At 54.5% G+C, this 27,711-nt stretch overlaps 4 protein-coding genes across 7 annotated transcripts in view; 2 read left to right on the top strand and 2 right to left on the bottom strand.

Moving 5' to 3' along the window:
* Positions 1-127: 127 nt before the first annotated feature.
* On the bottom strand, positions 128-5,367 carry LOC117653884 (proline-rich transmembrane protein 3). Of its 2 annotated transcripts, none has more exons than XM_034399864.1 (2): positions 5,245-5,367; positions 128-4,410 (listed from the first exon to the last, which is right to left on the bottom strand). In XM_034399864.1, the coding sequence occupies exon 2, from the start codon at positions 4,159-4,161 to the stop codon at positions 1,618-1,620; it is 2,544 nt and encodes an 847-aa protein (XP_034255755.1). In that variant the 5' UTR covers positions 4,162-4,410; positions 5,245-5,367; the 3' UTR covers positions 128-1,617. The 2 variants fall into 2 exon arrangements, with proteins under 2 accessions (XP_034255755.1, XP_034255757.1); XM_034399866.1 differs by lacking the exon at positions 5,245-5,367 and adding an exon at positions 4,999-5,238.
* An 822-nt stretch (positions 5,368-6,189) lies between these two features.
* On the top strand, positions 6,190-8,520 carry LOC117653890 (lethal(2)neighbour of Tid protein). Its single transcript, XM_034399881.1, has 3 exons — positions 6,190-7,429; positions 7,526-7,821; positions 7,897-8,520. Exons 1-3 carry the CDS (start codon positions 6,688-6,690, stop codon positions 8,224-8,226), a joined length of 1,368 nt encoding a protein of 455 aa, XP_034255772.1. The 5' UTR covers positions 6,190-6,687; the 3' UTR covers positions 8,227-8,520.
* LOC117653893 (tRNA pseudouridine(38/39) synthase) lies at positions 8,423-10,902 on the bottom strand. The gene is made up of 9 exons (XM_034399891.1): positions 10,697-10,902; positions 10,362-10,492; positions 10,058-10,259; positions 9,718-9,936; positions 9,483-9,630; positions 9,236-9,383; positions 9,006-9,155; positions 8,772-8,911; positions 8,423-8,695 (listed from the first exon to the last, which is right to left on the bottom strand). Exons 1-9 carry the CDS (start codon positions 10,760-10,762, stop codon positions 8,586-8,588), a joined length of 1,314 nt encoding a protein of 437 aa, XP_034255782.1. The 5' UTR covers positions 10,763-10,902; the 3' UTR covers positions 8,423-8,585.
* A 44-nt stretch (positions 10,903-10,946) lies between these two features.
* LOC117653891 (C-terminal-binding protein) overlaps positions 10,947-27,711 on the top strand; it is a 40,674-nt gene continuing 23,909 nt past the window's right edge. Inside the window, exons 1-2 of one of the 3 annotated variants that reach the window (XM_034399883.1) lie at positions 10,947-11,186; positions 23,923-23,998. The gene's annotated coding sequence lies outside the window, so the exon portion shown is untranslated. Of the gene's footprint in view, positions 11,187-11,379; positions 11,416-23,922; positions 23,999-27,711 lie in introns of those variants that run through there. The other 2 variants (XM_034399884.1, XM_034399885.1) reach the window with 2 other exon arrangements.

Raw genomic sequence — 27,711 nt, 5'->3', positions numbered from 1 at the left:
AAACATTTTTGTGTCACACTCATACATGGCCACAGACACACATTCACACAATCAGATCACAGTGAGAGGGGAGGAAATGGCCCAATTAAAGTCAATAAGCTATAGGGGTTTGGTAAGTTATTAGTTGAGAAAGAAAAAAAAAAAAAATAAAACTGGATGTAGAAGGAAAGATTTCAGGATCCAAGGGGAAGGAAAAGGAATTTGTTGGCAGTTCTATGACTTCAGCACTCCCACTTAACATTAAACTTAAACATTAGACATAGGTACAACCCTGCATGTATACAAATGATGAGATAAGTTGTTACTAAAACAAAGAAAATGCAGGAGGCGCTACAACATAATACTGTACAAAATAATACACTTGCAACCCAAAACAGGAAACAAGAAACAACTTTTCATTATCATTTAAGTATGTACAACACATTTACACAAATTTGATCCGCCTATACTCCCTTACACATTTTCACAGATTTGATCAAGATCTACTTGAACACCAGAAAAAAATTTGAGTTATACGATATGCAAATTAAAGCATTCACAGACACTAGTGCAACAGATGAGTGAGCCTTTCGTCACATTTATCAATCAGTACTGTCATGGAATTAATGTAATGATGTCAGTGAACGATTTCTATGCTAGCATAACATTTTAAAGTCTTATTGGTCCCAAAACATGGCCCTTCTCAAAAAATTAAAAAGAAAACAACAACAAAATCATTGCTGCAGGTTAAGAAAAACTGTCTTTAAGAGAAAAATGTCAAACAAAACTTCCCCAAAAGCTTGGGAATACAAATATAAATTTGTGATAAATTATACCACATTCAATAGAAAATGTCCCGCACAGAATATTATACCACTTTCTGAAAGAGAAGTAAAAGATTGTCATCAAAAACACATTTGTTTTGAAAAGAAAAGTTTCAGGCAGATAATAGCACCCTGTTTTATCAGTCTGATGTTAGGCATGCTGCCAGAAGTCATGTGAACACAAGAGATACAAAGTGAGAGATTCACTCAGTTACAAATTTGATTTAAAGAGTCCTAAAACATCACAACAAGTTTATTCAATTGATCTGACAAGTATCACTCAAAAAAGTGAGAACATTCTTTTACCAAAAATATATGTATATATTTATAAAAATGTATATAAATAATAATGATCTGTTTGTCAATATATATGCATATATTTATATTTATGTATAAAAGGAACATGATTTTATCTATTAACATTAAAAAAATGTACAATGCATGCGCCAGTTAGGAATGTACGTCATGGAAAGCCTTGTGATGACTCTAAAACTGAATTAAGGACGGCTTCAAAAAGAAAATCAAAGTATGTTTGAATCAATTAAAAAATGGCATTGAGACTGTAGTGAACATTAAACAGAACATGTTAGCCAAGAGTAACTTTAAGTTAAAGCAATCCTGTGAATTCAGTACATGAATTATCACAATGATCAACAAAGAGAGCCCAATGACATGACAAAGTTTACAAAAACAATACTGGCAACAAGGTTCCAAAATAATAAATGGCAGAACATCCAGAACCTCTCAAAGAAAAAAAATAATGCAAATATATCACCAGTCAGCTTTAACTTAATGGGTTATCCGAGCTCCTGTGCTATGATGCATAATCCTGCTGCGAAGGATGAACAGGTGGAGCTTTTCTGGACAAGCTTGCTCGATGTACCATTTCTGGTGGACCTGCATGTTCTGAATCTGCTAGAGATCTAAATCGGACAAACCCATCCTCTGCTACTAGCATAGATGGTGATGGCTGAGCTCTATGCATAGGAGGTGGCGGTCCTCTTCGAACTGAGGGATATGATAATAAAGCATCATTTGCTGATTTTATCATAACACTAGGGCTATCATTAGGCAAGCCCCCTCTAGGAGGGTACTTCTTGAGAGAATGTCTTTCTGGCCCATACCCTAGAGCAGCCTCTTGAGGAGATATGGGCTGGATGTTGTTGAGGGGATATGCATTATCATAGATCTTTCCAGCTGACCTTATGGAATAGTGATATCCACCCTGATTGGCGCAAACTGCTGGATAAATGTCATCCACTGGGTCATTTCGGTTTGCATGAGCAGCATCTCCCCCACATGAGAAGAGAGCAAAGGCAGTTGAAGACGAATTCTGGCTTTGTGTCTCCTTATCATCTTCATGTGGATTGCAGTGGCTTGGCGGTTGAGTTCCAGCCCAACAAAGCAGGGCACACATTGCAATCTCGATGACCCTCACAGAGAACTGGAAGCCCCACCACAACCATGGATGAGGCTGATCATCCCCAGGGGCTTCATACACACCCAACATGCCATACAGTTGTACAGCAGCCATCAAGACTGCCAGCAAGGCTGTGGCAAGCATGGAGCGCACTGCGTGTGCCAGGGAAGTCCTCTGAAGAAGTGGTGCCAACCCCGGTTTACGAGCAGCAGCAGAGGAGAGCAACTTGTAGACATACATGTAGCTCAGGCCTAACCCAAGGCAAACAACAATGAAAAGGCACTGGCAAGCCACTGTCAGAAGAGTTGAGTTGGGCGCGAGGCCAGTGGAAAGATCTAAAGTGACACACAGCACTAAGTACAAAGCCACAGCTGCAGTCAACATGCCAGGGCTTTGGAAGCGGCCTGTTCCTATATGCACCTCACAGGCACGCATCAAGAAAAGAAAGACGAGGGCAAAGGCCGTAGCAAGAAGAGGGAAGACAATGTTAAGAAGCAAGTGTGAAATAGGCTCTGGAAAAGAATGGCCAGAGTTATAGGCATCGTAAGACAGAAATCCACATCGAAGTATGCCTATCGTAGCAAGAAGACCATGGAGAGAGAGGAAGTAGCCCTTGGGAAGAAGCCTCTTCCCAACATTGAGTCGGAGAAGTGCGAAGAGACAATAGACTGTCAATATAGCAAAGGCTACAGCAATCATGTAGACATGGACATCCCACGCAGCTCCAAGAACTTGCCTTGCATTGGGCCTCATGTGCTGAGTAGTGTCCAGAAAGGAGTGATGTACAACACTTTCTGAATGCTCTTGAATGTGGGTCTGTTGAGGTGGATGAGGAGGGGCAGCAGGTGTGTGCTCCTCTGATGGTTCTGTAACACGGCTGTGGGCCCTCTTGCTTGTTTCCTCAACAGGAGGGGGTATTGTTGTAGTGCTTGTTGTTGAGGTAGTCCTGATAGTAGTAGCTCTTTCTGTGGACGGAGTTATAGTTGTTGTCTTAACTTCAGGTCTGAAAGAAGTCTGAGTGGGTTCCCGGCTGGAAGACTCTGTAGTCTCTTGGCGAACTGCATCCAACTTCAAAAATGGCTGAGACGATTCCTGAACAGTTCTGGGAGCTTTGTTTACTTCTTCTTGTCTTGGGCGGTTTGGACGGATAGGACTGCTAGGGCTTCCAATATCTGGGAAGTCATGCCTTCTCCCACTGCTGCCAGAAAGAATGCGGGACACACTTGAGTAATGAATAATTGGTACAAAATCAAAATCAGTCTCATTGTTAGAACGAGGGCTTGTGCTTTCCGTTGAGGTAGCTAATTCCGCATAAGCCACTTGGGCAACTCTGTTAAAGCTAGGAGTATTCAAAGCTTTCTTCTTAGAGTGAGTGACTGCGAGGTCTGGAGGGCGGATGGGAATGCGCTCCTCTTCAGGGGGAGCACGGTAGGGAGGTGGTGGTGGCGGAAGAGGTCTTCTTGCTACTGTACTAGGCCCATCGGAATTGCTACCTCTCAAAGTAGGCTTATCCGCAAACTGGTCCACGTATTCCGGAGGAAGAGGTGGCGTTATGAAGACCCTGCTCGGAGGAGCATACGGAGGCAGATCTTGATTACTAGGGCTTGTAGGTGCTGGTGACAGGTTTGATTCTGTCGTTGTTGATGGTATCGACACAGTTGTCAAAGGTGAAACTGCTGTTGGAACAGCAGCAGCAGCAGGAAGTGGAGGGGCGTTGTTTGGATTAACACTGCGCTTGGTGGTGGTTGTTCCTCCATAGGCCACTTTGTTGAACACAGCCGCTATGTCTTGCTCCTGCTCACTTAAGTCCAGCACCGATACCATGGCACCTGCACTCATAGCTGAGGTGAAACTCAGCGTTGCCAGCCCCAGAAGGGCGGCCACCACAGCACCTGTCATCTTCACTTCCACACGCGAATTCTGGCATTTGACCAGCATTGTAACTCATATGCACTGCATTTTAGTTCAATCTATCACTTCAATTAATATGAGAAACACTGAATTCTGATTAATCACTTCCTCTTCAGAGATGAACATTCGCTGTCTTCAAGGCATTCTCCCAGTCTAAATTTTTGCAAGAAGCAGATGAGTGTTGTCAGCCACCATCCCAAACCATCTTGATTGGCAAGAGATCATCATAGAAGGGGCGAACAAGAGACTTCTGACTTGGATTCTGTCTTCAGTCTTCTGTAAGCAGAAAACAAAAGTATTGTCAACTAACATTTCAGATAATAAATGAATACCTCAAGAATTAATTATTAGACTAAACTCATTCAAACTAAAAAAAAAAAATAATATTTTTTTTTTAAAAGAAAAAGGATAGAAGACAGGAATTTAACATTTGAAAAATTACAAAATATGCTTTGGTTTGCATAAAAGAACCGAGCCGAATGGAATTCACTTTAAAATTACAACTATGAGTGCATTTTCGAAACTAGACAAGAGTTTTCTCCATAATCACCGTGACAATTGGTCAACCCTCTCTGTGGTTGCACATCGCATTATAGTGTCACGCGAATTCCACAAAAGACGAGAATAACATCGTGATGCGACAACAATCAGGCACAAGAACGTTAAACACGCTTAAAAATGCCACCCAAGTGCCACAAGAAAGTCAGAAAGCGACAAAATCCTCAAATAGGTCGTCGCGCTGAGGTGCGACGGCCGAAGCCTAGGCTGGAGCACGGGAATGCAGCCTGCGCAGCGCGACCTGTGCGATCGTCAGTCCCCAGTTACATTGCCACAGCCGCACAACACACAGCAGGGCACACTCACAGAGCGTTTAAAAAATCACCAATCACGCAGGATGTAATTCTTCTGGTGATTTGGTCCAGCACTCAATGAAATTCAATGACACTCTTCTAGGCCTAGCGCACTGGCAGGTCCGCAAACAAAGGAAGTGAATGAACTCTTGGAAAGTCTAGAAAGCAGATTCCTCGGGCACAGGCTCACAATTCACATACACACGGAGTTGCACGAAAGTATCCGCTAACTTTTTTTCATATTTTAGACTTATTCTACCTTCTATTTTAAGGCGAAAACATCAAAATGAATAGGTCGTCTTGACTCGTTGTAAACTTTCACTGGCAGCCATTTGCATTCACTCCAGGAACACAGTGCATTTGATGCACATTGGAATGTCCACGGCCCCTGAGATCGTAGTTCCGCTGGAGATCTTTTAGTACAGTCTCGGAAAAGTGTCTAGTAAACGTCTAGATTTTCTGGTTTCCTCACGTGTAATGAGCATTAGTGTCATAAATATTTCCAGGAGAAAATTTAGTTAACTGATAACATGACGGCTGCTTTGAGGATTTCGTGTATCAGAGAAGAGAGAGATGGTCTCTCGTCAGCTTGGAGGTTAGTAGCTACGTGGCCGTGGCCCCCTCCCCTCCCCCACCGACAACGACGCACAGTGGCGGCAGGAGAATTATAAATGCCTTCGGCTCGGGAACGGACGCTGGGCCTGGCGTTCTGACCATGGTCGGTAGGAATTCGGAGAAACGAAAATACTCAGAATTAAAGGATATGTAAGCAAACATATATATTGAGGCGCACTCAGTAAGACATTTTTGAGTAAATCGAACCCCTTTTATCACGGATTAGCCGGTTTTAAACCTTAAAATGACAAAAAAGGAAGCAGCGGCGGGGGTCGACTGCAGTGTCTGGCGAAGATCCGCGTCGGGCGCTATCTGCAGGGCCGCTTTGTGGGCTCATTTGCAGCCTTGTTAAGCTCTAGAGGGGCAAAAGTTTGGGCTTGGATTAAAGCCAGAGGCTTGAACTGTGACCACGTGCATTTATTTTAAAACATTAGGTAGAATTATTTGCATTCTCCTACAAAGTCGGACTTCTTTAAGCCGTTAGCAGCGGTGACTTCGAATCACCGACCATGGTCAGAAAGTGTTGTGACGACTGTAGGAGAGTGCAAATATTTTCTACCCTAATGTTTTAATAAATCCACATGGCATAGTTCAAGCCTCTAGCTTTAATCCAAGCCCAAGTTTTTGCCTCTCTAGAGCTTAACAAGGCTGAAAATAAGCCCACAAAGCGGCCCTGCATTTAGAGCCCACCTCGGGCCTCTACTCCCCCTGGTGGCGGTCCCTCAGGACCCTTTGGTGCCACCTCTGCTCGTTTAGGCCCGCGCCCCGCCGTCCCCCTTGGGAGCTGTTGGCTTCCTTCCCCCGCCTCCCCTCCTCCTCGTCTCGTCGGCGTCTTCTGCCTGTTGCCCCCGCTACCCCTTTCCTCCACCGGCCCCGCCTCTTCTCCCCTAGAAGCACCCCGTCGGCGAGCCAACCCTTTGAGCCCGGGCCGGGCAGCATCGCGGAGCAGCGCTAGAGCTAGAGAGCTGGCTAGCTTCAGCACCGACGGCGTCAGCGGATCGCCGGTCATCAGATCATCGACGTGGTCTGCAACGACAGCAGCTCACAGTTCGGTCCTCCGCCCGGGTGATCCTGCAGAAGAAGAAGGATGCCGCCGGCCAGGAAAAGCCAGCAGGCTCCGCAAGCCTCGTCCGGCCCCTTGGGCCGCCTCAAGACTGCTATAACGGCGCTCACTTCCCTGCAGTTTTGGAAAGCCTTCCTGTTCGATCCGGGGAGTGTCTCCCTTATGGCATGCCTCTTGCTGTGTGTCGAAGTCGTTCTCAACATTTTTGTCATAGAGCGAGTGAGGTACACTGAAATAGACTGGAGGGCTTACATGCAAGAAGTTGAAGGTGTCTTGAATGGGACCTTCGATTACTCTCAACTGAAAGGAGACACCGGACCACTTGTTTATCCTGCTGGATTTGTTTATGTGTACATGGTCTTGTACTACGCTACTCAGCAGGGACGTAATATTAAAATTGCTCAGTACATATTTTTCCTTTTGTACATTATTATGCTCATGCTTGTTTTTCGCATTTATGTCAAAAGCAAAAAGATACCTCCATTTGTGTTATTCCTGTCGATCATTACTTCATATAGAGTTCACTCCATTTTTGTATTGAGGTTGTTTAATGATCCGATTGCTATGATTTTATTGTATGCCGCCATTAATTTGTTCATGGATGGACATTGGACAAAAGGAAGTTTGGCTTTCAGTGCTGCAGTGTCAGTTAAAATGAACATTCTTCTATTTGCTCCAGCGTTGCTTATTTTGTACCTCACCTCTCTTGGCTTACGAGGTACTGTTGTCCAAATATCCATTTGTGCTGCCCTCCAGTTGGTCTTAGGTAAGTTAGTGAACCATCTATGATTGTTATCTGAGAGAAAATTAATCTGAAATTTAATTTATTTATTGCTAAATGCTTTGTATGGATTCCTTGCAGGCTTGCCGTTTCTTTTATCAAATCCTTTTGCCTACATTGTTGGGGCATTCAACATAGGCCGAGTGTTCATGTACCAATGGACTGTAAATTGGAGATTCATTCCTGAAGAAATATTTGTAAATCGGGGATTCCACATAGCCTTACTCGGACTACATGTTTTTTTGATTGCGCTGTTCCTTCCCGAGTGGATAACTTACCTGAAGAGTTTTGCACGGTTGCGGCAAGTGCAGAAGGACTTGTACTCAAAACAGCAAGCAAAACCAGAAAGCAAAAAGAAAAACATCCCACAAAAGGAGGTGAGTTCGGTTTTACCATCAACATTTCTCTACATCACTGACCAAAATAATTCTTTAAAAAAATGTTCTTTGCAGGTTGACATGAGTGTAACATCTCGGCTCCTGCTTCTACCTCTATTCACAGCAAACCTCATTGGTATTGCCTGTGCAAGGTCTCTTCATTATCAGTTTTACGTATGGTACTATCATACATTACCATATCTAGTTTGGAGTTGTCCATTTACGGTACCAATGCGGCTTTCTCTTCTTGGTGTCCTTGAGCTGTGTTGGAATACCTACCCTTCCACAGACTTGAGCAGTGCAGGAATTCATGTATGCCATTTATTTTTGTTGATTGGCTTATTCTGCAATAAGTTTCAGGGTAGGCAGCCAGAACCTGATCCCACTGCAGCTGGCAACCAGTAATATATTTTTTGAACCAATATGTCTCAATGGTTGTGAAGTTTATTGTGTGCCATACACTTTGTATATAATTTGCAATGATTTTTATCTTCTGTGATCTATTTTGTAGAATTAGTAGGTTTTAAGTGCCTTTGTGTTGTTAATTAATAGTGTTATTGTGTCTTTCTAATTTATATTCAATTTCATCTGTATGACAATCTTTCATGAGAGCATTTTATCAAATTTATTGATATTGTCTCTCTTGACAAACTGATGAGTTTGTAACAAAATAAATTGAATAAATGGTCTTTTTCCTAACCAGTTTTAGCTTGTACCAAGTAAATTTTGTCATGCAGTTCATCTTAAGAAAGAAAAATTAATTTCTAGTTTTCAACTTTTGGCACAACAGCAGCAGCTTCAACAGAAGTATTTTCTGAACACTCGTCCAGTTTCCTTTTCTTTGAATAGTGTTGCAAGCGACTTTCAAGGCTCTCTGTTTAACACAATAATGATCCAATTAGTTTCCAGCATACTACAATTAGAGAGGAGGACAAAAAGTAAATACATACCACATGTTTGCCTTTGCATAAGTGGCTTGTAGATTTTTGATTTTACTCCTTGTATTAAGGTTTCACTTACATCAAAACTGAATTCTTGTTCTGTTCTTAATTTAGTTATCTGGTCCAAAATATCATTCAACATATTGGTCCTTAAAAGAAAAAGAAACATTTTGGTTTGATATTTTCCGTTCATTATCAGGGCTCACAACCACAACTGGATGCTGGCTTGATTATGGTACATACTTAATTGAAGAAAATGTCCACATTTTCTGAAGGGTGCTATGCACTTCATCCAGAGTTTCAATGTCAGTAAGCCATGATGAATCATCGAATGGGTACTGGCAATGAAATAGGTTTAAAGGCACTTCACTTGCCAGACTGTATTGAGGCTTCCTAATAACAAATAAGATAGGAAAATATTGAAACATTTCTGAAAAGTACAGTAACTATTTCACCAATCTAATTTTACAAACCTAGGATTTGCATCTATGTCAAGAAGTTGTAGCATTATTTCTGGCTGCTCATATCCTTGACCGACCAAAAGAAGAATGGCAACCAAACAACGCACTTGATGCCATAGAAATGCCGACCCAACAAGTGTAAGGACCATCATATCAAACTCTAAATTACAGTAGATAAAAAACACTTAACACAATGGAGACTGCTGTCTAAAAATTCAGTGGAAGAAGAAAAGAAAATTACAAGACAATAAAAACTTACGAGAATTGCTTTTGGTTTGACTGCAAGGTTGGATGTCTACACTTCTTACTTCTCTCACATAATTTACAACACCATTTCCTACATCCATTTTACACAGATTACGAAAGTCATGTGAGCCTAAGATATACTTTGCAGCTTTATCCATTGCCTACAAAAATGTAATGTTTTTTTTTTTATTAAAAAAAAAATACTGAAAACTTGGAAATTTGAAGTACGAGACAATCTTGTAACTTACTTCAAGATTTAAGTTGCCCCTTGGAAAATAATATTTGTAAGTCCGTTGAACACAGTCAAATCGGGCACTAAACTCAGGAGGGGCAGGCCGCCAAGCAACTGCCCTAATCTCATCGGGCAATAAGCGGTTTAAAATTTTACAGTATGGTATTTCATTGGCAGTATCAGTGCTCAATGAATAATCCTCCTTTAATTTACTTCTGACATCAATAGATATAACCTGGAATGGATAAAAGGATACAAAACTGATAAAGCATGCAATCATGATGCAACATACATAAAGAGTATTTCACACATATTGCAAAAAGAGGGGTCACTTATAACAGCAGTAAATCAGTTACCTGACCAAATGAGCTAACTCCTTTGTCTGTTCGACCACAACGATGATAGTTACTTGTCTGCCTATTTTCAATCAAACAAGCTTTAGTGAGAGCAGCAAAGAGATGGTGTTCAATTGTGTTCATTGTGTCTTCTTGTGTGGCATATCCTTGATAATCCCATCCAAGGTAAAGGATCCTCAGAAGAATATGTCGTCTTTTATGCCTGAATGAAAAAGAAGGAAGATAATTAATAAAATGACAAGAAAATTTTTCTACAGAGGAGGTCCAGGTAGCAACACAAAGCACAAATTAAATAAATTTTTACTTAGTGAAGTCAAACGGTCTCTTCTTAGGGCTGCATGATGAATTCACCGTGCTCTCTTCTGTGTGCTTTTTCAATAGGTTTCTTAATTGTGTGTTGCTGGCTTGCAATCGTAGGACATTTTCGGCTAATTCCTGAATAAAAGAAAAACAACTTGAGAGAAAGAGATGAGAATGAGAGGGGAAAATAAAAAAGAGAAGAGTAAAACACAGAAGCAGCTTTAATTTAGGCGACAACTTAATTTTCAACAACTGTTGCACTGCACACGGTGTTCGCAAATGACACATGCAACATCAACAATAGACAACCTAACCTTCATAAAATGTGCAGACACCCACCTCGTTCGTTAATTTCAGAAGGTCATCTTTGCTGAGATTAATCCGCTTTTCTCCTTTAGTCGCCATCTCTAAAGAACAAGTTACTTAGACTTACAATCAAGTCAAACTTTGGAAATTATACAAAATTCGCCTCCGAGGAGTTTGAATTAAGCAGAAAACAGTAAACCCAAACAAGTGACGGTTGATATGAGAAATTTCGTTATGAGAAACTTGCTTTTAGTTCACACGGCATCCAACAGGCAGCGCTGTGTGTACTAGCATAGCAAATGTGTTCCTTTTACGCTTGTACATTTAAACCGAGTCAGTGATTGTTTGTGTAGTTCGAGATTAATATCCTCCTTTTACTGAACGGAGGGTGTTCCCACCTCGTTCCGAGTTCATCCCTCGAGTTCCATCTGTACGCGCCCGGCCCCAAACGACGCCTGTGCTTAAGATTCAGCGAAGCAAGCCCACCTCGGCGTCTGTAATTTCTGTCCCGCTGTCTGTCTAGGTAAGTGAGCGTGTTTTACGTAACGCAACGCGTTCCGGACCGCATCGGCCGATTTTCCGGGCCTCTGTCAGGACCTACTCGACGCGGCGGCCCTAGCAGTGCGGGGGCGCCCCGTCCGCGTCTGTCAGCTCAGCCTGGGTGGTCGAGTGCCGCGGGGTTGAGTGCTGCTCTTGAGGGCAAGTTGTCAACGCGTTCCGGCGTCGCTCCCGTGTCGGTGCTCTTGTCGCAGGTACGTTGGGCTGTAACACCGTAAAACGTCGTCCCCATGGTGACGCACGACGCCGGCAGACGCCGTGGCCGTCTTTTGCGCCCCGTTCGCAGCGCGCGTCGGCGACTTGGCGGACTTGCGGTGTAGGTTGGGGCGCCGCGTCGCCATGCGAAGCGCGAGGCGCGTCCAGCAGCCAGGCGGTCCCTCGGCCGCAGCGTTTTCGCCGCTGCCAGTGTATTTACGCGTCGCGGACGCCCCTTGGCCGGCGAGGAAGGCCGACGCTCTGGCCGCCGTCATCCTGGCCGCTTCTCAAGCGCAGCCGAGTGCTTTCCAGGGCCCTTCGCCCAATCGGCGAGGTTAATGAATGGATGTGGCTTGAAAAATGGCGGTTGGCGTGGGGTCGGGTCACCGCCGCGGCCGCGCGCCGCCTCGGCCGCCATGGCCGCCGGCCGGGCCGTCGCCGTCGCCTGACTCGGCACCGGCTTCGGCTCGCACGCCCCGTCGCCGCGCGGTCAGCAAAAGTTCGTCGAAATACAGGGGGTCGCAACGCGCGGCTTTGCCTGGCTTTGCCGACGCGTCCGACCCGAGCGCATTTATCGCTGACATTCGTCAACCAGGCCGGCCATCTTATCCTTGACCGTTCGTGACGCCCTGACGGCCTGCCCGCGGTGGAACAATTTCGATCCGAGTCGCACCGGCGTTGAACGGGCAGGGCGACGTCGTGGACGCATGTTTTCATCTTTTCAATGGGAGGTGTGTTGTGTGGTCAGTGTAAAACGGCGAGCGTCAACAGACAGACCGGCTGGGGCTGGCGTTGGTGACTGACGGGAATGACTGGCGTCGAAGGGCGGGGGCGGCGCCCAAGGCACCCGGGCACCTTATCCGAAAAAAAATAAATTGCAATCACCTTTTTGTTTTTTGGCAGCTCTGACGACTCTTCAGACCGTTCTGTTCGTTCCTCAGAGAAAGAATCGGGTTTGGATTTTCCGGCGGATTATGCTCGCCTACTCGAGGCGGGGCATCGCCAGGCATCTCAAGGCGCGGGCCGCGCAGGGCCGCGCTTGCAGTGTTGCGAACTTTGATTGTTGAAAATTAAAATTAGTCGGTGTAGCGGTAGCGTGGCGGTTAGGCATGGCCGCGTGTGGCCGACCCGCGTCCTGCGCGATGGATGGGCGATAATGCTTTAATTTTAATCAATACTCCTCTCCCTCCACCCTCTCCCCCCTCCTTCTCCCTCTCTCTCCCTCTCTCGCGTCCTCGCCATCTCCGCCTGCCGCCTCGCGCTCACTCCTTTTTCTCGCAAGGTGCAAGCCAAGCTGTTGGATCCTGGACTTTGTCCAGCGACATGGTGGCGTGGCGTGGCGTAGTGTCCCCGTCGGCCGTCGGCCGGGCGGGATGTGCGGTGTGCCCCTGCCCCCTACCCCTCCCCCTCGCTGGAGAAACCTGTTTAGCTCGGCTGCATCTCGCGAGATCATTGGCATTTGCGAATGAGGCACCGTCCCTGTTTGCGTACGACGAGTCTGCGTCCTGTGTGTGTGTGTGTGTGTGTGTGTGTGTGTGTGTGTGTGTGTGTGTGTGTGTGTGTATGTGTGTGTGTGTGTATGTGTGTATGTGTGTGTGTGTGTGTGTGTCTTGTGGCTTTGGCTGCTGCGGCCGCAAGAAGAGGACGCCCTTGTTTTTACCGGTGGGCCGTCCCTAAGCCCGGCCTCCTCATTCCGTTTCTCTCGCACCAGTGCGGAATTCCCCTTACGAGTGCGAGAGAGACGGAGCGATGTTCGGAACCGCGCGCTGCAGGAAGACAGACTCACTCGTCAAGTCGGCTTTTGTTGCATTCGCGTGGCGTTACTCGGTAGTAGCCGCGTCTGCAGTGTGCACGATCGGCACATTTCCCTGTGCTGGCAAGACTATCCTCGCTAGACTTTCCGCAAGTGTTTGACACGGTGCACGATAAGCCACACACACACACACACTCGCCGAAGTCTACATGGCGTAATCTCCCCTCCCCCGCGTGTCTCTCGGGGTCAGTGCGAAGGCAAGCCCAGAAAGCCACGGACGCGAAGGAGAGCGCGAGAAAATGCAAACGAAAAGTAATCAGTTCATCATTTGGACTGCGCGGGGCCGTATTTGGCTGCGAAGCGGCGAAGCGGAGTCACGGTGCAGCCACGTAAACACACACACTGCGCCTGGCCGAGCGGAGACAGTGGGGCGTGCGTGTGTGTGTGTTTACGTGGCGGAGAGGAGTCGAGTCATTGTCTGGCCGTCGTCCTCCTCTGCTTGTCTCTGCTTCGATTTGCTTTGCATCGCGATGGTTCTCACGGCGCGATGTCCTGTCCCGCAGCTTGCCGAGGGGCGGGCGGGGCGGGCAGGGCATGGCCTCTGGCTACAAGAACCGCGTCAAGCGCGGCTGCGTCGCGCGGGGCGGGGCGGGGCGGGGCGGGGCGGGGCGGCCCGGGGCAGGCGCCGCCAGCTTGCGGGGCAGGCTGTGGCGGAGGAGCGCGCAGCGCGCACATATAGCTTGTGAATCCCCCTGTGGCGCGTGAGCGTAGAGTCGTACCGCGTCGTACGTGTTCGGGTCGTAAGTGTGTGAGTGTGTGCGTGTATGTGTGGCGGGAGTTAATCTCTCACTGCACACACACACACACACACACACATACACGCCCCACACACACGGCCACGAGCAAAAAGTGAGGAAGAAAGGGCGGAGCGCCATCGTTACGACTCGCTAAAAAAGCCACAGTGGGAGTTGTTCTTTTTCGAGCCTCTTTCTTTCTCTCTGCGTTTGAGTGTTTGAATGGACGGGAGCGCGGGACGCCCCGCGCACACTGGCGCTGCGTGTGTCCGAGTGTGCGTGGATCGTGGATCCTCGCTCCGAAGGAGGACGCCGGGGCGGTTCGGCGGGGGCGGCCAGCGGGCTGTTTCCGAACAGTGCCTCGTCGCTCTGTCTCTCTCGCACCTCTGCGGAACGCCCAGGGAGTGCGAGAGAGAGCGACAATGGCACTGTTCGGAGTCAGGCTGCAGGACGGCCAGGACGGACACGTCAGCGCGAATCTGCCGCGCGGGCGGCGCGGGCGGCGGGGGCGGGGAGGGGCGTCCGCTGGCCGTTCCAGCCGTGGCGCTAGAGAGCCTGACGCAGGCCTGACGCCGCACTCGCCGCACTCGGGCCGAGAGGCCCAGACTCTGCCTTGTCCAGGCCGTCCAGGCCCGCACGGATTCCAGAGTCCTGCAGGGCTCCTAGAGGGCTCCAGGGACGGCCGAACGCCGACGCCGCCCCGCTACCGCCGCCTGTAGACTGGTTCCGACAGTTCGTCGCTCTGTCTCTCTCGCACTCGCGGGCGCCCCCTTGTAGGTGTGAGAGAGGCAGCGACGAAAGCGACTCTCGGAATGAGTGTGCTGCAGTTTGTACAGTCTTCAGGTGACGCCGACGATAACGGACTGGGACGGGGCCGACGCAGGCCGGCGGGACGGGGCTCGAGATTAGAGAGCGAGTCTGCTTCCGCTGCTGCCGGAAGGGTGGAAGGACGCGGACCTCGACGCGGACCCCGACGCCGGCCGGGCTGGGGATCGTCCTGGAGCCGCGCCCCGCCCCCGCCCCGGCGCGCCCTTTTCCGGGCTTTCCGTCTCGGCCGGACGACAACCTGGCCGTCCCCTGCTTGGGCGGCCTGGGCCGAGTCGGACTGCCCGACACGCGTGTCGCTCCGTGTCGCTCGCCCGGCCCCTCATCCGCGGTTTAGCGGTTGTCGCCCCGCGTCCCGCCCTCTGGTCCCGCCCTCAACTCCGCCGAAGTTACCGCGCGTGCCGCCGTGCCGCCCCGCGCCGAGGGGAGGGATTAGCGGAGCGGGGTTGCAGTTTTGTCCGATGCGAGGACGGCGAGGACGCTCGACGCGCCGTTACGCAACGCCCGATGGATGCACTGACCCGCTACAGCGCCTCCACGCGGCGTTGGTCGCGAACTTCTCGCAGTGTACTGACGAGTACGCCGTGGCCGTGGCCGCACTCGAGCGGCCCGGTCAGGCGGCAAGATATCGCACTGTCGGAATAATTGGGAATGTGGTCGCGCCGCTGCAGCCTGGCGTGGCCTGGCGTGGCGGGTATATTGCCCTTGCGATGTCCCGTCCCGTCCCGCACGCCACGCCGCCACGCCGCGCACCGCTATTGATTGCCAAACTTGCCTCGCGCCTCCGCCGCGTCCACGTCCGAGTCCACGTCCCGCCCCGCAAGTTTCCACTGGATGGCGTTCGTGAACTCCGAAGTGCCGTTTTCTCCCTGCAGAAGTACGGCAGTGCGGCAGTCGCCGCGAACCAAGTTGGCTGACGACGCCTGCACCGCGCATCGCGCCTCGCGCCTCGAAAGGCGTCGCCGCCATGGTCGGCGCGACGCTCCCGCCCGAGGAGGGGCGGGGGCGGCCGCTGGTTTGGCGCGCCGATTTATTTGTTTTGTTAAAGACGACCGATTGGACTGCGGGACAAATTTTTTCTACTGTGCCGTTCTTGTGCAGTGCATTGGCCCGGCGGGGAGCAAGGCGAGCAGGGCCGGGGCGTTGCTGGCGCTGCAGTATCGCGCGGGGCGGGGCGGGGCGGGGCGGGGCGGGGCGGGGCGGGGCGGGGCGGCCGTCAACGTCAGCAACATCCACCGACGCCGGCCCACGCCACACCGCGGGAGCTTTTCGAGTCCTTTTCTCTCTATCTCCCTTCCTCTCACTCTCGTCCGGCGCATCGGAGGAACGCACGACGGCGCTGGCCGCGCTGGCCGCGCTGGCCGGACAGGGGAGCAGCCCTGCTGACGTCGCTCCGGCCGCCTCCTCGTCTCGTCTGCCCCGGTCGACCCCGCGGCCCTGCCCCGCGGCCCTGCCCCGCGCATCGACATCGGCCACCTTCCGCGGAAGCGCCGCGGAGCAGCAGACTGATTCCGAGAGCCGATTTCGCCACTGTGTCTCTCTCGCGCTCATGGGTCGTAGGGGTGCGAGAGGGACGGAAATCGACTCTCGGAATCAGTGTGCTGGGCGACGATGAAGCAGCGATGAAGGGCAGGAGGCATGGCCGCGCGCAGGGTGGGCCCAGGGTGGGCGCCGACGAAAGCAATCGACACCCCCGCCACCGCCATCCGCGGCCACGGCGCCTCGGCCCCGCGAGGACCGCGAGCACCGCGAGGGAGGTGCGGCGGAACCGCGAGTTTGGAGAGGAGATTGGGTTTGGAGGGGGCCAAAGATGAGCGCCTCGCTGAAGCAGCCAAGCCGAGCGGAGCCGAGCGGAGCAGCACGGCGCTGTTTCTCGACGCGAATTTCATTCCCTTCTCATTGCGCCCTGCTCTGCCTGCCGCGCCCTGCCGGCTCTGCTGGCGGCCCTAGCGCCCCGGCACCGCCCCGGCGCCCCCTCCCCGCGCACTTGCCGCGTGCCGCCGAGGGTAGTCCCTGGCAGTGCAGGGGGTGGGGGTGGCTGCCGGCGCCGGGAATGGCTGGCCATGTCAGCTTGGCCCGGCCCATCGGGCCCCGCCTGGAAGCTCCACCCCCCGCAACCCTTTGCTCCCCCACCCTCGAGCCCCCGCCGCCCCGCGCCACCTCCCCGCCCTCTCGCGCCTCCCGCGCCCCGCGAGGGCGTGCCGGCGGCGTGCCGGCTTGCCGGCGTGGCTGCGGGGGCGGCGGCGAAACAACGCGCTGGCCGGCAACACAACAACACCGCCACGGCCATGACGGACGCAGGAATGATCTGGCCGCGGGTGTCGCTGTTCGTCGAAGAGGCGCTTCTTGGCGTGTTTGCGCGGCAGGCACGCGCCGCCCGCTTTGGGGCTGAGGCTGGGCCTCAGCGCCGCGACGCCGTGCTGGCCGTGCTGCGGTGGGCATCTCGTCGCCTTTTACGCGCACTGCCCCGAGCCGAGCCGAGCCTGGCGGGGCCGCCGGCGTCGCGGTGCTGATGCGACTTTCCGCTGCTGCCGCTGCAGGCTAGATTCCCAACACGGCTGTCTCTCTCGCTCTTGCGCGGCGCCCCGTGGACCGTGGAGGTGCGAGAGAGGCAGGGCGGCGACACCGCTGTTCGGGATGAGTCCACCGCCGCGGCACGCCATGGGCACGCCATGGGCACGCCGGCACCGCCGTTCGGCACGGAGTCGCTCCTTTCCTAGTGGAGCGGGTAATCTCCTGGAAACTTTGCTCGGCTCATTCCGCTGCCGCCACGGACGCCACGGCCACGCCGCGGATCTTGATGGATTCACTGCAGCTGCGCACCGCCCGCCCGGCCGGGGTACCCTGCGGCCGCCCGGTCGCACGGCGCGGAGAGGAAGCGCGGAGCGCGGACTGGAAATAGACAAAGTTGACAAGGCGGGGCGCGCCGCCGGGTTGCGAACAAAAGTTTGGGCGGCGTGCGGCGTGCTGAAGCTGCCCGCGCGTGCACCGGCTGGCCCGGCTGGCCGGGTAGGCGGGGTTGGGGCAGGCAAGGGGCGGCCCGGGAGCTTCGGGGCCTCGAGCCAAGTTCCTGACCCGCGACGCCGACCCGCCGACGCCGACCCGCGGACGCCCAGACCGAGCGTCGTCACGGTGCTGGTCCTGACGGCCGTCCCCCTGTCGAGCACGGCCACGAGCGTGAGCGGCTGGGAGCTTCGCGTTGCAGTAGCTGGAGCAGCTGAAGCAGCCAAGTCGCCCGGCAGGCAGGCAGCCGGCCCGCTCCGGCGCGGTCGGGTTGCCTACCCTCACGGCGTTGGCCGGGGGCTCCAGGTCTCCGTCAATGCAACGTGGCCGTCTGGAGACGCGGCTGCGACACTGTAACACGCGTCGTGTGCTCCAACGTCTCTGAAATTCCGCCTCCAATTTTCGCTTTTTCATATGCTAGCCTCGCCAGTGAGTCTGGCGGGCATTGACATGCATGCCTGGTACTCAGGGCAGGCCGGAGGCCGAGCCGTGACCTCTAAATCGCTTAGGCTTGAACTTCGTGCAGAGTTTTGCCACTCGCCGTGCCAAGAAGTAAGTGTGCATCAACACGAATGCCGCGGGGAAAGCACGCGCACACGTTGGGACCGTGTGTGTGTGCATGTGTGTGTGTCGGAGTTACTTTCACTGATGCCGCGGCACCAACGCCATGCCATTTGCTTGATTCGACACAGTGGTGCGGTCGAGACCCGCTGCCTCATCACCTGTGCAAGCACGCGTGCATGTGCTGTGTGTGTGTGTGTGTGTGTGCGTGAGCGCTCGGACCGTTAAAAGTGGGAAAGGAAGGAGGAAAAGGAGGGGGGGGGGCGAAAGTCGTTGAGTGCAGTCAGGGCGGTGCGTTTGCAGGCCCGATCGGCCTGCGGCGGCGAATCGTCAAGTTGCGGAGCAGATGTAATTTTTGTCGCAACAAGGGCTGGCAGGCTTCCGGCGCCGCGCCGTTTGAGGGCAAGAAAGTTGAGTCCGCGGTCGGAAGCGGCCCGCCCCTCCTCCTCCGCCCATCGCTGGGGTAGACAGAGAGGCAGTCCATGAGGGAGACGGGCGCACGGCACGCCGAGGCACGCCAATGATGGCGCAGGGAGCTTTGTTGGCGTTTTGCTGCCGATGCGAGATAACTCACTTAGCGACGTTTTCGACTGTGTTTCGGTTTTTTACCCCCCCCCCCCTCTCTCTCCTCCCCGCAACATTCCCCGAACAGCAGATGAAGCGTAACCACACCCACAGGAGGAGGAAACAAGTTTGGTTTATGCCTTCTTGTTATTTTGCTGCTCTCTCGCGCGCTCGCCTTTTTTTCCTCTTCTGGTGTTTTTCGTTTTTCAGTACGCTTTTGTCTATATCTGTCTGTACTGTTGCTGGTGTGGTGTGTGGCTGTAGACCTGCCGGGGAGGGGGAGAGGGGAGGGGCACGGCGTGGTGTGGGGATGAACGGTTAGATCAATAATGGGCGCTCGCTCGGCCCTGCTGCTGTGTGCGTGTGTGTGTGTGTGTGTGTGTCCCTTCGCCCACGCCACTTCGGCCCTGCCCTGCCCCGCCCCGCCTCGCCACATGTCCTTACATCGCCGGGCCCGCCCCGCCACGCGCTAATGAGTCGGGACAGAGAGGGCCATCCTGCAGGCTGATTCCGAAGAGTGGTCTCGTCGCAACCCCCCCCCTCCCTCTGTCTCTTTCTCCCTCTCTCTTTCTCTCTCTCTCTGTCTCTGTCTCGCACCCACGGGACCTTGGGAGCGTTCCGTAATAAGGGTGCGAGAGGGACTGCAGGCGCACCCCTTTCCCTCGCCCCTCTCCGCTAACCCCTTCCCCCACCCCGACCCGTCGCCCAAGATTAAGTGCAAAGAGTCGAGTGACTGCTCGGCGATGGCGTCGTCGCTGGCCTCGCTTGACTCGCTCGCCGCTGGATGACTGGCTGGATCCTGGAAGCCCGGAACGAACAACGGGCCGCGGTGTACAGTGTATTGTGTTCGGTGTTTTGGAGGCGCGGTGCTTCGCGGCGCTTCCCCGCGGCCCGCGGCCCGCGGCGCCCGGCCTCCGAGACGGCCGGGTTGTCATTATTACCTGCCTGTCTGTCCGTCCGACCGTCCGTCTGTCGCGTACGTCCTGCCGCGCGGGCGGGGCACGGGGCACAGCAGTGCTCGCACGGCACGGCGCGGCGCGGCACGGCACGGCACGGCACGGCGGGTTACGTAAAGCGCAAAGCAAGCGGCGTAGAGAAAGCCGATCGGGCGGGCTTCCCGCCGCCGCGCTGCGCCGCGATGCGGTCGCCGCCCTATCCGTCGAGTTGAGTACACCCTGTCCCTGTCGGGAGGGACACTGTCGGGACAGGCTGTCGTCGGCGTAGCGGGGCCCCCGGCCTCCGATTTCCGACATTGTAGAGTCGAATCGCGGAACTGTTGTCAGTGTACGCGCGACTTTCTTTACGAGGTGCCGGGGCTTTGCTGCGCTCAGGCTTTGCTGCAGCGGGGCGCTGTTTTATCGAGGCACGTGCACCCCCCCTCTCTTTTTCTTCTCCGCTGCAGCTGCGTCGATCACGCTCCAGGCAGCTGCAAAAAGCAAAACGCGGCGCGCGGGCAGGTGGAGCGGGCGGAGGGAGCGGCGCGTGCGTGTCAGAGGGCGTCTGCACCGCCACCCTGACAGTGTGTGCGGGAAACCCCAGAACCGGAACCTCCCGTACCGGCCATGCATGCGTGGAGTGGAGGGCGTATTTGCGTGGGCGGCGGTGGAAAGGTGTAAGGCAGTGGTTCTCAACCTTAGGGTCGCGAAAAAATTTTAAGGGGTCGCGGCGAGGTAGCTGGGGGGGGTCGTGTTTTGGGCCGATTTTAAGCAGCCACTGCGTCTGATCCGAGGCGGGCATTTTGCTCCCTCAACGGGCAATTGGTCTTTGAACCTTCCTTTAGCATGCCTTTGTTACGAAGTGTGATTATCAGTCTTAGTTTGGGAGCAGTATTGTCTCAAAGTTTACCAAAACGGTCAGAAATGTCTTTGAAAAATCGTGTTTTGGGCCGATTTTAAGCAGCCACTGCGTCTGACCCGAGGCGGTATTTCGTCCTCCTTCAACGGGCAATTGGTCTTTGGACCTTCCTTTAGCATGCCTTTGTTACGGAGTGTGATTATCGGTCTTAGTTTGGGAGCAGTATTGTCTCAAAGTTGGCCGAAACGCTCAGAAATGTCTTTGAAAGACCGTTGTGACTGCGTTTTGGCCAACTTTGAGACAATACTGCTCCCAAACTAAGACTGATAATCGCATTCCGTAACAGAGGCATGCTGAAGGAAGGTCCAAAGAACAATTGCCCGTTGAGGGAGCAAAATGCCCGGCTCGGATCAGACGCAGTGGCTGCTTAAAATCGACCCAAAACATGATTTTTCAAAGACATTTCTGAGCGTTTTGGCCAACTTTGAGACAATACTGCTCCCAAACTAAGACTGATAATTGCACTCCGTAACAAAGGCATGCTAAAGGAAGGTCCAAAGACCAACTGCCCGTTGAGGGAGCAAAATGCCCGCCTCGGATCAGACGCAGTGGCTGCTTAAAATCGGCCCAAAACACGATTTTTCAAAGACACTGCTGACCGTTTCGGCCAACTTTGAGACAATACTGCTCCCAAACTAAGACTGATAATCGCACTCCGTAACAGAGGCATGCTAAAGGAAGGTCCAAAGACCAACTGCCCGTTGAGGGAGCAAAATGCCCGCCTCGGATCAGACGCTGTGGCTGCTTAAAATCAGCCCAAAACACGATTTTTCATAGACATTTCTGAGCGTTTTGGCCAACTTTGAGACAATACTGCTCCCAAACTAAGACTGATAATTGCACTCCGTAACAAAGGCATGCTAAAGGAAGGTCCAAAGACCAGTTTCCCGTTGAGGGAGCAAAATGCCCGCCTCGGATCAGACGCCGTGGCATGTTAAAGGAGGGGTCCCGTGGAGTCACGAAATTTTTCCTGGGGGTCGCGGAAATTTTTGGCTTCAAATTTGGGGTCGCGAGACGAGAAAGGTTGAGAACCGCTGGTGTAAGGGGGCGGCGTGTCGCGCACACCTGCGAGTACGCACTCCTTTGTCTCGCCGTTTGTCGCGCGGCCGGGTAGGACAGCTGTGCAGCCCTGCCGCCCTGCCGCCCCGAGACGAATCGCAGTCTTGAAGTTTTTTTCCCCCGCGAGGTCCCCTTTTCAATCAAGAGGAAGGAGGACGAGTACTAGATTTTTTGCCTGCTGCGCTGGCTGGCTGAAAGTCCCTTGCTGCTGACCTCAGCCCTCCCAGTGCCCCTAGCCGGGCCTTGCGTCCCGCTGCGAGGGCGCGGCGTGTAGCGGCGTGGCGTGGCGGCCCCGATGTGACTGGATGACGCCGTGCCCCGCCACGCCGGGGCCACGTCAGCGAACAAACCCCTCCCCGTTTCAGTTTTTTCGTTTCGTCGTTTTTCCGGGGGGCGAGGAGCTGTGACAGTGTACTGTATAAGGCGCGCTAGTCCGGAGCGGGGCTGCGGGGCCGCATCAGTTGCGATCCTCAAGTTTGCCTCTCCATGGCCCCGCCGCGCCCCGCCAGGGCCCCGCCGGTGTTGCTGGCCAAGGGCGGGGCGGGGCGGGGCGGGGCGCGGCGGGGCCGCGAGGAACTTCGATGGCGCGAGAGCCGGCGGCGCGGGGCGGCGGCGGACGGGGAACTCTGTTCACTGTTGGAAAGTTTGTCACGAAAGAACGGCTGAGCACGGCGCGGCACGGCAGTCGCAGTGACGACCGTGTTGTCAGTGCACGTGACGGACCTGTCCTGTCCCGGACAGCATTGTCCGTCCGCCTGTCCGTCCGGCAGGTGGGCGTGCGCCGGGCCGCCAGGCTGCCGGCTCCGCCACGCTCCGCGGGGGGCTCTACTTTTGCGGCGCTCCGCGGAGCGAGCGTGGCGTGGCGTGGCGCTGCAGCCCGGTTCCGAGTCCGAGGCCATCGATCTTGTGGAATTATTGACTTTGCGTCTGTTGCCTGGCTGGCTGGCTGGCTGGCTGGCTGGCTGGCAGCCTGCCCCGGCGGGGCGTCGTGTTTTCGCGATCCGGGACTCGGCTTGACGAACTGCCGCTCGACTCGTCTGGAGTGCGGTTTGTCCCCGGTTTGTCGCTGCAGTGCCTGCCACTGCCACGCGCCTCCACGCCACGCCGCAGCCTTGGTGCGCGCCGGGCCCCGCACCGTGATGGCGCGACCCACTTTTTGGTCGGCGAGGCGCGGCGGGGCGGGATGCGTTTGGGTCGCGGCTTTCGACCCAATGCTTTTAGCCGCCTGTGCCGCTCTCCTTTGACGACGACGGCCGCCCCGCCTCCCGCCTCGCCCTCGTGAGTGTTGTCGCGCTCGGCGCCCGCGAGGTTGTCATCGTCGTCACCTTGACGCGGCCCCGGTCCCGCCCGGGCCGGGCTGCCGGCGACATATTCAACAGCGCGGCGGGCGCCCGCGGCCAGAGTGCCAGAGGGGTCAGAGTACGCCGAGGGTGTTGAGCTTTGCGGACGTCATGTCGAGGAAGCGAGCGGGCGGCAGGCAGGCGGCTCTGGCTCTGGTTGCGTAACGCAGTGCAGTGGCGTTGGCTCATTTTTCCGGCCATATGTGCACGACGGGGCAATTGGCACAGCTGCAGGCCGGCCGGCGGGGCGGGGAGGGCGCGGCCCCGGGCGGGGCGGGGCGGGGCGGAGCGGCGGGGCCCTAGTTGGCCGCTGAATCAATACACAGAGGGCTGCTCCCCACCGCTGTCCGCACAGCCCCGCGCAGCCCCGCGGGGCCCCGCGGTCCGACCGCCTCCCGCCGCGCGCCCCCAAGTTTTTACTGTTGCAAACTTTGGCCAACTTTCGGCGCACACATATTCAGCGGAAGCCCGGCGGACTCGGCGCGCGGCGGCGAAGAAGTTTCAACACTTCGATAATAAATTTGGCGAGAAGCGATATTAGATGGCCGAGAGTTGGTGGCCTTTATAAAGTGGAGCCCTGGACTTTTTGCCGCGGCGTTCACCACTATGTTTGTGCCGTTGCTTGGCCTCCCCCTTCCCCCCCGCGCTCCCTGTTGTGCCGTCCAGATGCATCTCCAATTTGGAAGTCGAAAGTGGGCGGACTCGCCGAGGGTTGAAACTCGCGGAACTTTGAACGTGGCTCTTTGTTTGCAGGGACTGTGCCGCGCGGCCCTCTGTGCCGGCTCCAGCCGCATCCGCAGCCGCGCTCCAGTCGCGCTCCAGCCGAGTGGTGAGTTTAGTGACTGTGTCGGACTGTGCCGATGACGCGCGTCACCTATGGCGGCCACGCGACCGTCCGCACCGCGCTGCGAACGTAACCTGCAACGCCTGCAACTCGCACTTCTCCTGTTTGCCCCTGCCGCCCCCCCCCCCTTCCCCCGCCCCGCGGAAAGTTCCTTGTCGGTGAAAAGTTGGCGTCTGGTCTGCGGAGGCGCCACGGTACACGCGGGGTTGGAGAGGGGGGAGGGTGGGAGGGGAGGGGGACTTGCGGCCGAGTCGCCAAATCGCTCCCTTTTCCTCCAAACTTCGGCCGCCGCGCCGCTCCGCCCCGCCCACCGCGGCGAGAGGACCGCGTCGACGTTGACGCGGCGGGGGGCTGCGGGACGGGGACGGACTGGCACGCGAGCGGGGGTGGAGTGTCTGGGTGGCGGCCGTGGCGGCGGGGAACCGCGCTTTGGGGTTTCATTTCTCGTCGCCACTCTTATGACTAACCCTTTAAGTCACAGACACTGAAACCTTTCATAAAATTGGTGTATGTGGTTTATTTTGACTATTTGGCACCCAATTGAGTGCATTTTCGTTTAAATTTAAGTTTGGGGGTGCCTGCTTCGCACGCTGGGGTATGTTGTATGAGTACCACAAAATGACTTGAGGGTTACCCAGCACTTATTTAAGTTCTTTTTTTCCCGCCCCTCTCGCCCCACGGGTTCAACGTTATTTGGTGTACAAAACACATGTATAACAAACGTTACGTCGCATGAGATCGGTTTATACTAGGTATCCCCTAAAACAACTCGAAAATTGGTCAAAAAAATGACCATTTTTCCGCAGGGCTGTACACGATCTAATTGGCTCAGAAATCCAACCAAATTAGGGGTGTAGTGTGGTGACCTAAGTAAAAGAAGTACTCTGTATGTACCTAACACAAAAATTTCTCGAAGGTGTGATCTTTATGGCGAAAAATGGTGAACGTTGTACAGGTACAACGTCGTGACCTGAGGGTAGCATAAACACGGGCAACGCTCTAAATGACAAACTATGCACCTAAAACTTCAAACAAATTTCTAAATACTTGCACAACACCGTAAGGAAAGACTTTTAAGCATTTCTGAGCTAAAATTGTTCAAAGATATGATCTGCGAGGCTGAGAAAAGTGTTCGTTGTACTGGTACAACGTCGTGACTTTTCCGTTGTTCCGTCATGCACTATAGCGCGTTAGGCAAGCCCACCCACACGACGGCGAGCGGGTTGCATACCTTCAAACTTCTATGGCGATTTTGAAACACCTGGTACAGTGGTGCACACAAATGACAGAAAATCTCACTTCCACTCGTCAGAAAGGTGTCTTGATGAAATCAAATGGACGTTGTACATGTACAACATCGTGACTTCCGTCGGATTCATCATCGTCCGTCGCCATGTCGTCCTCGAGACGAATTTTGAGCTCAAACAACTGTTTATACACAAAACTCGCCGATTATGGCGGTAAACATCAATTACGAGCCACATAAACCGGTCTCAAAATTTGGTAAGAATCGGTAACCCTGAAGTACTTTTGTTGTTTATAAACAACATTCATCTAAAGCTGAGCCTCAGGCCTCTGACACGCAACCGACCCAAGAGATATGCATTACCTGTCATAGGACCAACCTTTCTAAACGATTTGAAGACAATTTTTTCACTCTTCGGTCGTTTTATAGACACGTAAAGGTTAGATTGCGAAAAAGTGTAGCACCTGACGCGCCTTGTGTGTTTTCGCGCCTTTTTTGGTAGCACCATACGCTAGAGGGAGGTTGAGTGGGTGGTTCAAAACGGCTGATGTTCCCTTGAGAGCAATTTTAGGCTGACGGAACTTGGCCAAACGCAAAATAGACGGCTGCAGACGGCATTCTATCTTACGTTGTACCGGTACCACGGTATGATGTAAAGGGCTAATGAGCTCTACAGGGAGGAGGGGGAGACGTGGCGGGGCGGGGCGGGCTGGGACAACAGCGAGTGCTGGCGCTGAAATCCGCGCGGCGTGCGCTGCACTACGGCATGCCGTCGTCGTCGTCGTCGTCATCGTCGACCAGGGCGAACGGAACGAGGACGCGTCGACGACGCCGCACCGCCAAACTAACGGAGGCGGCTCGGAAAGTTGTCGGCCCTGCGCCGTGCCGCTGTTCCTCGCCGCCTCGCCGCGCACCCCCGACGGATCAAGCATCCCCGCGGGCGGGGCACGGCGGCAGCCTTTGGTTGTACCCGACCATTTTGTAGTTTGCTCTTCAAGTTGTCTGAAAAGTCAGTTTCGTGTCAGTTTTCGCCACAGAGTTGCCGCGCGGTGTCTGAACCGCGCGGGGGAGGGAGGGGGGAAGGGGGGCTGTGACGCGAGCAAGACGCCGCTTCGAGGCCCTGGAGGCCCTGGAGGCCCTGGAGGGCGAGGCAAGGTGCGACGTTGCGGCGGCGGTAATGGACACCTCTGGAAGCCTCATCCCTGAAAGCTGAAAGCCCTTGTTGTGCTCGCGGCCTGCCACGCCACGCCCCGCCACGCCCCGCCACGCCCCGCCCCGCCACGCCACGCCCCGCCACGCCCCGCCACGCCCCGCCACCACGCCCTGCCTCGCTCAGTGACGCTTTCCTGACGCTTGAAGCCGCAGTCCAGGATTATCCCCAGCTACGCCCCGGGGCTCCGTTCCACTGTTCTCGAACGCGGCGGCGCTCGGGGGTTGAAGGTTCGAGGTTCCACGAGGTGACCAAAAGCGCCCCGCGCTGTTGCCAGGCCCGACCCCTCCCCCCGGCATATCCTGCCCGACCGCCACACCGCAACTGCGCAAGTTGAGGGCGCCCCCCGCCCTTCTGACATCGCGGTGGTTGCTGTGCTGTTTGCCGGGGGAGGGGCGCGGGAGCACTTGGGGGAGCCTTGGGCGGGCCCTTGGCGCTTGCTCGAGCTTGCTCTGGGCCCCTGGGCTGGGTGCGCCTGGTTGTTGCTCGCCCTTCAGCCTGTCCAGTAAACTAAAGATTTTTCGAGTGGCGACGGAGAAAGGGCAACCGGCCCGCGCGGGGGAAGGGGAAGCCCTTCCGCTTTCGTGGCTACCCACCGCCACCCCGCTTCACGCACACACACACACACGCCGGCCCGAGCCCCTGTCAGCAGTGTGGTGGCTTATCGCGTTTGCATGCGTTATCGCCGCGGATCTGACGTCCGGCCTTCAGTTTGCCTTCAGCTTGCCGCCGCTGGCCGCGGTCCGTCGGCCGTCGGCACCGCCGCCTGTCCAAGCAGAACGCCCCGACGGCGACGCTGACCGCCGAACGGCCGGCCGGCCACGGCGACCACGGCGACGGCGCAGTGTAAGTGGAGCAAGGTTGCTGCCGTGCGCTGCGCTGCGCGTCTTCGGTCTTTTGGTTGTTGTCGTCTCCCGCTCGCCCCGCCCCGCCGCGCCAGATTGGCCGAGTCCGTTTTTAGCCGCGCTTCCCGCCCTGCTCCCTTCCTCTGCCTTCTTCCTCCGGTCGCTCTGTCTCTGTCGCACGCGCGGTGCGTCCCCAGACGCAGCGGCGATCCGATCCTTTGGAATCGGCGGGGAGCGGCATGGCGCCGTGCGCGTAGGCAGCCCGCCGGCCGGCATGCGCGACGGGCTGGCCTACCTTGATTGCCATTACCACTAAAGGCCAGGCCACACATGATCGCACGCCATTTCGGGGCCGCGCCGTCGTCCTTTATGGAAACAGGAAAACAGGAAGGGACCG

Source organism: Thrips palmi, unplaced genomic scaffold, assembly GCF_012932325.1.
Source record: "Thrips palmi isolate BJ-2018 unplaced genomic scaffold, TpBJ-2018v1 HiC_scaffold_8, whole genome shotgun sequence".
Lineage (NCBI taxonomy): Eukaryota > Metazoa > Arthropoda > Insecta > Thysanoptera > Thripidae > Thrips > Thrips palmi.
This window is presented reverse-complemented; position numbering and strand designations above follow the sequence as displayed.